Source organism: Nomascus leucogenys, chromosome 2 (genome assembly GCF_006542625.1).
Source record: "Nomascus leucogenys isolate Asia chromosome 2, Asia_NLE_v1, whole genome shotgun sequence".
In the NCBI taxonomy this organism is placed as follows: domain Eukaryota; kingdom Metazoa; phylum Chordata; class Mammalia; order Primates; family Hylobatidae; genus Nomascus; species Nomascus leucogenys.
In genome coordinates this window covers 27169582-27183022 of record NC_044382.1, presented here as the reverse complement: position 1 = coordinate 27183022, position 13441 = coordinate 27169582, and the positions used below count along the sequence as shown (strand labels likewise).

Sequence of the window (13441 nt, the reverse complement as noted above, 5' to 3'; positions counted from 1 at the left end):
GTGGGACCCAGAACTCTGCCTTTTTATTCACTCCCTCACCTCCCTTCACCACTTACAGCCCTGAAAATTACTCATAGAATCCCAAGGCCCTCTCCAAATCCTATTGGCAAACCATTAGTAGGGAATAGCTTGGGTTCTGGAAACAAACAAAAAAATCCCTAGGGTTAAATCCCAAGTTTGCCACATTCTAGGTACAGCATGTTTTCATACCTCAATCTTCTAAATCTGTAAAATGGGTACTACCTACTTCATATGGCTGTTATGAGTCTCAAATGAGGTAATGGATATGAAAGTGCCTAACACAGTGCCTGATTCCTTTCAATTCTATAATGCCCTCCAGCAGTCTGTGTTGCCTTTGGGGACATCAGTGGCAAGGTCACAGTCATTGTTCATGTGGACTAATACCCCTGAGGGGCATCTTCTGCTAGGAGGGAAATGAAGGGAGGAAGGGCTCAGGGTGCCTTAGAGGCTCAAGCTTACCTGGACAGTGGTGCTGTAGTTGAGTTGGAAAAATCTCGGTGGGTTATCATTGACATCAGCCACTTGGATAGCGATGTCTGTGTCCTCATGCAGTGGAGGCTGCCCGCTGTCTGTGGCTCGGAGCTTCAGGGAATAACTAGAGGCCTATTGCAAAATGTCCAGTGGAGGTTAGCAATGAGGTAGTTGTCCCTCACTTCTGCCCCCTGAGTCATCACTAATATTTTCAAAAAAATAAGATGGAGACACTTTCCTATGCCCACCCCCACTGCCCACCCATAGCATTTTAGGGCTTAGGTTCTGGAGTCAGACAGAAATAGGTAGTGATTCCCTACTCAATCATTTGCTAGCAATGAGACCTCGGGAAAGTGAATGAATTTATGTGAGGATAATTTCAGGATGCACTTCCTTAAATTATTTTGAGGATCAAATGGCATAAATCCTTATAAAACATTTAGGAAATTGTCTGGCACACAGTAGGTTCTCAAAAAATATGGCTATTTTATAATGATCTAATGATCCCTGCTCAATTGTGAGAAGCCACCTGAGGTCCTCTAGGGAAGGTTACGGGGTCACTCAGTCCCTCTCCTGCCTCTGGCCTCACAGTCCACAGAGGCCCCACAGAGAAAACAAGTGAGAGACATTCTGGGCAGGTCTGAGGAAGTTTCAGGATGGGGTCTTGAATGCGATTCATCTTCTGGACCTGCAGTGGGACTGTGTCTGTGCTCTAATGAGCTCAGGGTGCGCCCCTCCCACATGACTCACCTGTTCCCGGTCCAGGGCCTTGGCCACCTGTAGCTCCCCCTTTTTGGGGTGAATGGTGAAGTGCCCAAGCTGGTTCCCTCCTACGAGGCTATAGGTAATGTCACTATTTAGGGGTCCATCTTCATCAGTCGCTGATACCTGCAGTGGGGTAGGGGGATTGTAAATGGAGGGACAGGAATCTTGACCCCTGGGAGTGTAGGGAGAAACAGATATGTCCCTGCCCCAGTGACTGCCTTTGGGCTAGCAGTGCCTGAATCACATTTATCCCTGCCAAAGTAATCTCTTCACTTACATCCTTGTGTGGACTTCAGCATGCCATGGTTTATTCATTCACTCACCATTCACTCTTGCTAATAGCATGCTAGGCCCTGTCCTAGAATGTGAGGAATGTGCTAAAATGAATATGCCTGCAGGAAGTTTAATGTCTAATTTTATGGGTAATTCTAATTTGGGGTAAAGTATGATCAGCCTTATAAGAGCACAGAGCACACAGTGATACATTACACTGGGGAGATTAGAAAAAGATTCATGAAGCCCTGAAGGATCAGGAGGGCTTTGGGGGCTGGAACAGGCATTCCAGGCAGAGGAAATACTGTGAGCCCAGAGTGTGGAAGTGCACACGATGTTTTGGGGAAAGGTAGATATTCCTGTGTGCTTGGAGCGTAGGGTGCACCATAGCAGGGAGTGGAGGGAGAGACTGGAAGGTGGGATGAAGAGTGTGGGAGTATGGGTGGACAGAATTGGGTTTCACTCCATTGAATGAGGGAGCTATTGCATATTTAAATGCAAAGAGGTATTATTTGATGTCCCCTCAGTCCCTGCCCCACAACTGTCATTCCATGTCATCCGCTATGACCAGGCCCTTCCCAGGCTTGGGAGCCTCTGACAGTCCTCCGGGGTCTGTCTCTTTTCTCTCTTCTCCTAATAAACCTCACCTATCCCATGCCCCATTCCATCGTCTCTGATCTTATCATATGGCTCTGAGACATTCTCTCAGGAGAGATAGTTTGGCCGAGCATAGTTTGGCTATACTCAAATCTCACATAAACCTCTGACAAGCCAGAGTCAAGTCCACAGTGTATTAACTTAATAAACTAATCCATGCTCATAGATGGCTGGGTGTGGGGGTGAGATAAGAACCCACCCCAGAGTTCTTGCCCCACAAAGAGCAAGGTGGCAGATCCTTACCGTGAGGATGACGTCACCCACAAGGGCATTCTCTAAGACCCTTGTGCTATATGGATCTTGGGGAAATTGGGGCCGGTGTTCATTGACATCAGTGATGTTGACCATGACTGTGGTCACGTCACTGAGGGAAGAGGAGCTCTTCCGGCTGCATTCAATGGACAGGAAGTACTTGGGGCTTGTCTCAAAGTCCAGGCTTGCGTTGACATACAGGATCCCTGAAGAAGCAAGAGGTGACAGCAGCAATGAGGCAGTTGGGCCCTCAAAGGCGCAGGACTGAGGGTCTGAGCCCAGCCCTAGGAGAGGCAGCTCAACAGGGCCAGGCAAGGTGAGTGTCCTCTGTCATCTCCCCGTCCATCTCCCTTTGCTATCCCCTTGACCCCCTTCCCCGTCATCTCCCTTATTTTCCTTATTATTATTCACAACAGCTATATTTCCCTCACTTACTTCTGTAATATTTGATTTAAATCTCATTTAAATGTGTGATACTAAATTTATCTCATTGAGATCTGTGAAAACCCTGTGGAGCAGGAACAATGATGATTCCCATTTTCTAGGTCAGTCCATTGACCTGGACGCTCTAATAGGCAAATGACTTGTCCAACCTCACCCAGCTAGTAAATGACAGACCTTAGGTCATAAAATGAGATTCATTAATACTCAAAGTTGCCAACAAATTGCTAGGGCATAGGTTATTATTCTGAAAACTGGAAAAAAGAAATAAAAGAACAAGGATTTATCCTGCCTTTCCTGGCTAACCAAATGGTTAATGGTGGACACTCTGCTTTTTATTTTATTTTTCTTTCAACAGCATCACATGCCAATGAACATCTTTTTGTAATTCAGTCAGAAAATAATGAGGAATAATAGGATTAGAAAATCACCATTTTACAGCCCTTACTGAAAAGGTGTATCTATCTAGGAAATGGTCAGCAAAGCCTGCTAAAACCATTAGAAGAAAGGCTGATGAAGAAGTCTATAATGGCCTTATATACCCAAATTATAACTATATATTTATATATAATGGATCAGGTTGACAACACCTGAACTTACCATCTATCTTAACACCAGAAAAAGAAAAAAGCCAGTTAGCTCTTATGTGCCTCCAGACATGATGCAAACAGCATAGCATCATCTATGAAGCACTGTGTTGACCAAGCACTGTCAACTAAACCTGATCAAGGCCTTTGATCCAAATGTCATTCCTAGGAAATACAAGGACCCGAGGGATATGCTATATGACACTATAAAGAGCCAACAAATCCAAACGATGGAAAATTCTATCAGACACATGACTCAACTGTTTCATTAAATAAATGGCAGGGGGAAATAAAGAGGAAGAAGAAAATGTTAGAGATTTAAGGACACTTAAAATCTTGCATATCAACCAAATTCAATATGTAGACGTTTTGGGGATACTAACAAACCAACTTCGAAAAGACATTTATGAGAATCTGAAAAATGGCCTGGTGATATTAAGAAATTGTTATCTTTTAGGTGTGATAAGGTATTGTGGTTTTGTTTAGAAAAAGAGTTCTTATTATACAGAGATACACACTGAAGTCCTTACAAATGAAATGACACAGTGTCTGCGATTGGATGGATGTGGGGGCCAAAGGGTAAAGAGGAAACCAGGCTGGCCTCTGCTGATGATTACTGAAGCTGGGTGGTGGGAACATGGGGCCCATTGTACTATTCTATTTTTTAATGTGTTCAAAATCTCCATGGTAAATTTTAAAAAATATTGCTCAATGATAAGGCAGCTGTTTGGGGAGGTAGAGAGCACCATTCTAGGGGAGCTACGGGGAGGAATCTGCGTGAGTGAGACACAGGCTGACCTGGGTGGCCTCTGAGGACCTTCGGTGAGTTTCCGTGAGCCTGACTTTGACTCTTCTGTGGCTAGTAGGAAAGAAGAGAGACGGTTTCCTAGTTCTTTCTCTCTTCACGAGAATAAGGGAAAATTAAGGGGTGCCAGGATGTTTGGAGCAGATGTGGGGACTCCAGGAGGGAAGCAGGCAGCCTTGTCCAGGGTTGCTTAAGCCCCAGATTCCAGCAAGGGCTCCCTGCCTCTGCAGCCAAGCCGTTTCTGCTTCCTGCGCTGGGCCTGAGCTGAGACCATGAAGTCGCTCACTGTGTGGGAGAAGAGTGGATCACTGAGGATCCTGGACACAGAGACCTGGCTGGGGACGTGGGAGGGTTCCCTTTAAGGGAGGCTCCCACATAAGCTGGCCCCAGGGCGGAAGGAGGGACCTGGTACTCAGAGAGAAGCAGAAGAGAATGGAGAAACGACCAGAGGTCTGCTCTGGGAGGCGCTGCACAGGGTAGATACCCACACGGGAGGAACGCAGCGCTCCCAGAAACCCTGTACGCGATGCTTCGGGGCTTGGTGGATCAGGCTCTCACCTGTGCGAGCATCCAGGCGGAACCTGCCTTGCTCGTTCCCGCTGACCACGCGGTAGCCGGTCTTTTCTGCGCCCGGGCGAGTGAGAGTGGCCAGCTGCAGCACCTCCGTGCCAGGCGGGGCGTCCTCGGGCACCTGCACGCTGTGCTCGGTGTTCAGGAACACGGGCAGGTAGTCTTCTAGGCCCACCACCGAGACCGTGACGGTGCCCAGCGTGGACAGCGGTATTGGGGTGCCCAGGTCGGAGGCACGGACCGTGAGCTCCAGTGGTGCTTGGGGCCTGACCTGCAGCGGCTTTTCCAGGCGGATCACCCCCGTGGTGGCGTCGATGGAAAAGTGGCCTTCGGCTGAATCCGGCAGAGAGTAAACCACCTGGGCATTGGCGCCTGGCGGGGAGACCAACGGTGTGATCCACACTGAGGGCGCCTCCTCTGGACCTGCCTGCAGCAAACCCTGCAGCCACAGGAGGGGCTGGGGAGGGGGCTCCCATGAAGGCCGACAAGCTGGCTTGGGTATATGAAGAGTGAGGGTCTCTCCAGCAGGGGGTCTTGACTGGGGCAGGGAGACCCAAGGCCTCACTAAGAGGTTTTTGGGGGAACCTAATCTGCAAATCTATCAAACTATCCGAAAATATTATGTGGGGATTAAGGTCTAATATCAGTTTATTAATGAAAAACATGCAGATAAAACCACCCATAGAGAGTTCCTTGACTGAGATGGAACAGCTCTGTATCGTGATTGTGGTGTTGGTTACAAGAATCTAAACATGGAATAATATTGCATAGAACTAAGTGTGCATGTACAAACACACACACACACACACACACAAATGAGTACATATAGAAACTGGTGAAATCTGAGTAGCAAGGCTGTAGTCTAGTTACCAACAATGGACCAATGTCAGTTTTCCAGTTTTGATATTATCCTACTGCTATGTAAGATGCTCCCATTAGGGAAGCTGCATGAAGAGGGCACACAGTCCCCACCAGTCCTATTTTTGCAGCTTCCTATGGAGTCTATAATTACGTCAACATAAAAAGTTAAGAAAACACCCATGGAAGTTCTTAGTAAATCAAAACACACAGTGTTTCTCCAGCTTTGTCTCCAATTCTGTTATTTTCTTTGGTTAAGTACCAGATGAAGCAGTTGGCCATAGTGTATGAAAAACACCAACATTTAAGGCTCAGCTGTGAGGTCCTCCCCTAGTGAGATGAACACAGGCCCTGAGCCTAAGGGTCTCACATCTCGCACACACGTGGAACACACACTCCTCTGGTGGAACGGTGACAGGAGTAGCCTCTGAGAAGAGTTGAATTTATATCTGTTAAATGCACATGCCATGCAACTTCCCCCTATAGGCACTTATATGAAGAAACCATAATTTTTCTAGAGACAGAGAGATGCTGGTCAAACCACACCTGGATTATTTAGTTGAAATATTTGGGTTGGAATAACCATTTTGGAAAGATTAATGGTAAATTGATATAAGGCCACTCTAGGAGCTGTCTAGGAGATCTGTGTGATTGTAGAGGGCAGGACCAGGACTGGCAGATGTCCCACTTGATAATGGCCTGAGGAACCATAGAAGGAAGGGGCTGCTTAGGAAATAGGGAGTATCCTGTCCCTGGAGGTGTGTAAGCAGTGGCTAATGGAGCACTTACGGAGCCTTGCAGCCATGAGATGGGAAGGTAAATAAGGTGGCTTATGGGTCACTCCAGCTCTGATGTATTCCAGATCTCTCCTATCAAACCCATTTCTGTATCTCAAGCAATTCTATTCCACTTGCACTTGTTACCTCCAACACACACACACACACACACACACACACACACACACACACACGCGCTTTCCAGGTCCAGCTACCCTGCCTTTGTGTTGACTGTTTGCCCTCCCTAGAACCCCTACATCCCTCGAATATCTCACCTCCTTCAATGCCAAGCTAAAACTCACTTTCTCTAGGAAATCTTAATTTTACCCTGCTGGTGTCAAACAGAGCACGGCATTTTGATCCCACTTTTATCATCATCATTTTCCTGTGTTGACCTGGCTATTCTGATGCTGAGAGCATTTTTTTTTACCCTATCTGAATTATAAAATTTGACTCAGGAAAATTGGACAGGTTTTATATATATGTGTGTGTGTGTGTGTGTGTGTATGTGTGTGTGAGATATATATGTGATATATATATATATCACCTTAATGAGTTATATATATATGTATGTATACACGCACGTATATATATACAATCAGAATAGAACACTTTGTTGTAGCAGAAGCTATAATTGGTACAATATGGAACAAATATGTTTGAATGAATGCAATTTACCTTATAAATTTTAAAAGAAAAAGAATTAACTCCAATGAAAATATGGAGTTAAAATGTAAAATATTGAAAATGGTTCAGCTTCACTCTTCAGAAAATTGATCAAGGAATTTAATGGGCTTACTGGGGTTGGTGCCCAAAATTCCTTTCTTGAGGCAAATCAATCAGAATTGAAGAAGTCTGATTGGTATATTTCTGATTAAATGTTTGTACTTAAAAATGCCTTTGTGGTTAAATGGCAGTATTGAAAAGTCCCAGGTCTAAGTGGAAGGGGAGAAACAAGGCTGAAATACCTTTTTCCTGCTTCAAAACATTGCTAAAATCATTTGTCATATAGCACTTAGGTGTGCAGTTTGAGGATAAATACTTTTTACTTTTAAGTGTCCACAGACTCAACAAGGAGGCACCGCCCTTACCAGTCCTAGAGAGACACAAAGGGGACCAAACCCTTGCCCAAGGTGACCCAGGAGATCATTGGAAATGGCCTCAATCTTTCTCAGACTCACCTTGGTCGGGATCCCGGGCAAATACTACAGCCACAGGGGTCTTCACTGTGGTGTTGTCGAAGACAGCCACAGCACAGTGGCTGGGGAAGAACCGTGGGGCATTGTCATTCACGTCCTCCACATAGAGAGTGACGTCTGCCTGGCACGATCGGCCACCTCCATCCGTCGCCTTGGCAACAAGGTTGAACACATCCTTCCTTTCTCGGTCTAGGGCTGTGAGTGTGGTCAGCTCTCCTGGCCAGAGAAATGACAAAAGTTGAGCTTTCTCTGGGGAAATATTACCCAAGCATGTGCCCTCTAGATATCTACAGGAGACAAACCCAGCCACACAGAGTTTTGTTCACAGCAAGGAGGGATCAATACAGTCAGGAAAGCAGCTAAGCCTGTATCCCCCCCACACCCATTCACCTCCCTGATTCTCCAAAACACACTTCATCACATTGCTAGTTTAAGATCATCATCAACAAGCTAAAAATAGGTATATTCTTAATGGCCAATTAGGGAATTTCTAACAATATATAAAATGCATTTATCCTTTGGTTCATAATTCCACTTCTTGGAATATATATATATATTCTGTAGAATAATCAACCCAAAGATAAAAATCTACATATAAGGATATTCTCTGCAGCACTGTTTATAACAGCAGCTATTGAAATCATCCTACATGACTTTCAAAAGGGGACTGGTTAAGTATATTATGATTCAGCCACACAGTAAAATACCATGTGTGGTGTTACATGTATCTTGGTTTTCGTGCATGGCTCCTGCCCGTAACTCTCACAGCCCTTGTTACACAGTCTTTTGTTATAATGTTGGGTGTGTTATGTTAGGCCTCAGGAAGCACAATCTCTGTGACCTTCTCCTGCTCTCCTTTCACCTGCCCCAAGGCAAGATTCCCATCTTTCCCCCCTTTTCTGATTGTGGGTTTTAAGACCCTCCCCAGAAAGGCTCCTGCCTTTTATACCCCGGGGAAGATAATGCTGACATCACAAGGTTCCCATAACAACCCAAGACGACTGGGTTCCGAGAGCTTCCACATAGCTGAACACATGGCGGTTCCTGGAGGGTGGCGCGCCCAGGGAGGACATGGGAGCCCCTTTCCTCATGCCTCGCCCTCCACCTCTCTTCGCCTGTATCCTTTGCAGTATCCCTTGTAATAAACCAGTAAACACACGTGTTTTTCTGAGTTCTGTGAGCTGTCCCAACAAATTAATCGAACCCAAAGAAGGAGTCGTGGGAGCCCCAACTTGAAGCTGGTTGGTCAGACATTCTGAAGGCCTGGACTTGCAACTGGTGTCTGGGTAAGGGGGTACAGTCTTGTGGACAGGGCCCTAAACCCGTGGGATCTGACACTATCTCCAGGTAGATAGTGTTGGAATTGAATTAGAGGACACCTGAGGGGTCTCCACTGCTTGTTGTATGGGGAAAACCCACACACATTTGGTCACAGAAGTCTTCTTTGCTGATGATTGGTGTGGTGTGAGGGCAGAGGAAAAACCTCATTTGACAGAGGTTTTTCCGAAACACCATATAACCAAAAATGAATTATGATAGAGCTTTGAGATACTGCTGAGTGAAGAAAAGCAAGTTACAAATAGTATTCTACTTTCATGAAGTAATTATATAGAGATTTTGGAGATGCGTGGAAAACCAGTCAGATAGAATATATACCAAGAGTCCTTATCTGTGGAGGAAGGAGTTATCATGCAGATGTTCCAGTTTCTGCATAATACTTGCCTACATTGCTTGAATTTTATACCATGAACATGTATTATTTCCATATTCAGAAAAAAACGCCATTTTTTTTAAGTCCTTACTGCTCATCCTGAAGCTGAACAAAGAGCAGCAGAGAGAGGTTAAATAACCTGCCTGGGTCACTCTGCCTGTCCCTGCTGGGGTTAGGAAGGACAACATTGTCCCCTATCTACCCAGACAGCTTCCTGCGACACCCCTCTCCCCTGCCACCCCCTGCTCAGGTATCTCCAAGTCATCCTGTGAGCTATTGGACCCAAGCCAAATGTCAGCAGCTGGCTCTTGTGACCTGGGCCTTCTGTGCTGCCCATCCCCACACCCTCCCTTGCAGCAGCAGGGCAGCAATCCCTCCTAGGTCGGCTGCTCTTTCAAAGGAAGTCCACTCCACCAGACTCTCACAGCCCAGCCTCTCCTGGCTACTCCTGGCCTACCCTGCAGGAATCTCTGCTTCCCACTCTGCTCTGTCTCTTGGCTAGTAACAATGATAATGGCAACCCATCCACTGAGCCAGACCTGGGCTAGGCTTCCATATGCTTTCTCACTTGTGTTATAACAATTCTATCCCTGGTTTGCGGCATAGATACCTGGAGATCATGTTCTTGGCCATGACACTCACCTGCCTAAATCCTCCAGTGGCTCTAAAGGTGGGATTTGGCTCTGCCCACCCTGGGGCTGCATTCTTTGTCCTCTCTCCTCCCTCTCTGGGCACCAGTTTCTGGCCTTCTGTCAGGTCCTCCGTGTGTGTACTATTTCCCCAAAGAAGGTCTTTGTATAAATTCTCCTGCCTTGAGTGCCCTTTCCCCCACTCTCTTACCCCTGGCTAACACTTCTGTGTCCGCAAGTCTCACATAAAGTGGCATTTCCTCAGTGACTTTTACTTAACCCCCTCCGTAGCCCAAGTCAAGTTCTGCTGTCAAATATTCCGACAGCTAGCAAAAAGACAGAAAGAAAGAAAAAGAGGGAGAGAAATAAAGAAAGAAGAGGGAGAGAGAAAGAAGAAGAAGAAGAGGAAGAAGAAGAGGAGGAGGAGGAGGAGAAAGAAGAAGAAAAAGAATAATAAGAAGACGGCAGTGGTGGTGGAGGAGGAGGAGGAGGGAGGGAGAGAGGGAAAGAGAAAGAGAGAAAGAGAAAGAAAAAGAAAGAAGAAAGAAAAGAAAGAAAGAAAAAAAAAGAAAAAGAAAAAAGAAGGAAGGAAGGAAGGAAAGAAAGAACGCAAAAACAAGGAAAGGAAAGGGAGAAAGGAAAAGGAAAAAAGGAAAGGAAAGGAGAGGAAAGGAGAGGGGAGGGGAGGGAAGGAAAGGAGAAACCAAGGTGTCAGCTGTGCTAAAATAAATTTTAAAAGAATAAAATAAATCCCCTTAGCATTCTGCACTTTTTCTTAATTTAGCACATTTAAAATCACTGATTCAATGACCCCCTTTCCCACTAGATTATAAAGACCCAAATCTTGTCTTATCAGTCTATTTATTATGTCCCCAGTACAATGCTTGGCACACAGGGCCAATATATGTTTGCTGATGGATGAGTGAATTCCTGTTTCTTCTCCAAGGAGAATACCATGGCACTGGGCACTTGGTATTCAGTAAAGAAGTCCTTATTTTGATCCTGCAGCTCAGGAAACCCACCTGTATGAGGATCCAGCTTGAATTCATGCGCCCCAGGGCCATGCAGAGAATATGTGATCTGAGCATTGGTATCAGTGTCCAAGTCTGTGGCGGAAACCTTCAAAATGAAGTGTCCTGGAAATACATCTTCATGAACCTTGCCAGTATAGAGAAGCTAGAGATGGAAAGACAAAGAAGAGGGAGATTGTGGGAACTGCATTCAGATCCAGAGAGAAGCAGAGTGACTGACTGAGGGAGACAGAAGCAGAAAGAGAGACACTGAGATGGCAGAGATGAACAGAGACAGAAAAAAGGACAGAGACAGAGAGAGAGAAAGAGAAGCAGAGAGAGGGAGGGAGGGGAACAGAAGGGGGCAGAATAAGATGAAACATGCAAGGAAAATTGAGGTTTAAAACAGGAAGAGGATGACAAGAGAACGAGTCAGAAAAGAGAGAATGGAGAAGTTCCGTCATCCAAAAGCCCCAGGCAGGGCTAGAAGGGACTGCTACAACTTCTTCCACCCAGTCCTTTGAGGCTTTTGGAGAAGGAAGGCAAGATGGGCCTGATATAGGCATTCTGGAAGGTGTCAGGTCAACCTCCCCTGCCTCTGTGGTGAGGCCATGCTATTAAGCTCATCTCCCTGACCGTATCCCCAGGACAGACCCTTGACTTTTGAGTTGGGTCTGGACTCCAGTGACCCCATCGCTTGGCCCACCCTCCCTTTGCTGCAGGTACCATCATGGCATCTGAGGGAGTGGCAGAGGGGAAAGGCTGGAGCTCCCTGAGAATTCAATTTTTCTTCAGTGGCTGGCTGTGAGCCAGCCTCCAAGCATTATGGTTTCCATCACTGTGGAGTGTGGGCAAGCATGGACCCCTACATGCCCTGGATGGAAGCCTTATTCATTTTCTTGTTTTCTCTTTTTTGAGACAGAGTCTCACTATGTTGCCCAGGCTTGAGTGCAGTGGCACGATCTTGGCTCACTGCAACCTTCTCCTCCCAAGTTCAAGCAATCTCCTGCCTCAGCCTCCTAGGTAGCTGGGAGTACAGGTGCGTGCCACCACACCTGGCTAATTTTTTTTTTTTTTTTGTATTTTTAGTAGAGACGGGGTTTCACCATGTTGGCCAGGCTGGTCTCGAACCCCTGACATCAGGTGATCCACCTGCCTCGGCCACCCAAAGTGCTCGTATTACAGATGTGGATGGAAGTTTTATGTGTGGAGATGGTTCCCCAGGCCTCTTTTTTCTGGTTCTAGTGATGCTGTGAACCATCTCTGGGAGGGCCAGGGTGAGCCTGATCTCAGCCTCTCCAAGAATGGGGGAGGACAGAGGTTGGTTGTAATGATGGCTGAGGGAAAAGAGAAGGAAGGTGACCACCATTCTCCCCAAAAAAGCCTCCCTTCTGAGACCACCCCAAATATGGTCATCTTGGATCCCGAAAAGACATTTTGCATGCATACCAATAACCAGACTCTCTTTTTCTACTGTGCTTTTATGTGACTGGCATGTAGAAGAGTGGAGGAAGAAAAGGTGAGGAGATATATGTATTTATGTGTGTTGCAAGGTATGTGTCTATACATTTATATGTGTGTGCAAGCAAGTCGAAGTTTGTATATATGCAAATGCATATGTAAGTATGTTCATGTGAATTTGTTATGTATAGTTGCATGTGTGGGTGAGCATATGGTTGATTGTGCTAGGTATATAGGTATATGCTTATATGTTTATGTGTATATATGTATAGGTATTTGCCTGTGTGTATAGGGTTGTAGATGATCCTTTGTGTATATGTGTGGGTATGTATAACTGTGCATTTTTATATATATACTGAATGGCTGGATTATGATAATTTGAGATGTTATAAAATTAAAATGTTAGTAGTTTAACTTTATCGGTAAACTTTGAAAGAATGTAAATCCTCCCAAAGTTAAAAACTACTTACTGCGTTTTAAAAAATATGTTTAAAAGCAAAGCTCCATGACAGCAATTGTTGGTTTATGCCTCTAGGAACACAGCTCCTCTCCTGACAAACACACACACACACCCCACTCAACATTTGTTCCTGCTGGAAATTTAGAGTTGAATTACATGAGATCCTTAGGAAAGTATCCCTCACCAAATGAAATTGCCCTGTCTCGTGTTTGTGTCTCTGTATAAGTGAAGGAGGGCATCTCAGTGGTCTAAATTACCCCAGGAGATGTGGGGAGGTGCATATATGGGCATGGGGTGAGGGGTTTGTCTGGGGTCAGGTCTCTGTTAGTGTATTTGATAATAGTGAGCCATGTCAACAAGTTGAGCAGTGCCAGGGTTTTGCCCATTGGGCATGGCTGGCTGTGTTTGGAGAATGCATATGTTACTTTCCTTCTGGATATGTTCTGCAGAGAAATAGACCTTTGTTGGCAATGTAGGGGGAGAGATGTGGGCCAT

The 13441-nt window shown here is 45.7% G+C and overlaps 1 protein-coding gene across 3 annotated transcripts in view; it reads right to left on the bottom strand.

The window, feature by feature from the left end:
* The window catches only part of FAT2 (FAT atypical cadherin 2), an 86257-nt gene that overhangs the window by 22688 nt on the left and 50128 nt on the right, over positions 1-13441 (bottom strand). For all 3 annotated transcript variants that reach the window (XM_030826266.1, XM_030826261.1, XM_030826257.1), the window contains exons 12-17: positions 11038-11191; positions 7658-7891; positions 4831-5214; positions 2431-2645; positions 1243-1380; positions 481-624 (exon numbers count right to left, since the gene is read on the bottom strand). In XM_030826266.1, coding sequence (XP_030682126.1) covers positions 481-624; positions 1243-1380; positions 2431-2645; positions 4831-5214; positions 7658-7891; positions 11038-11191 — 1269 coding nt within the window. The remainder of the gene's footprint in view (positions 1-480; positions 625-1242; positions 1381-2430; positions 2646-4830; positions 5215-7657; positions 7892-11037; positions 11192-13441) is intronic.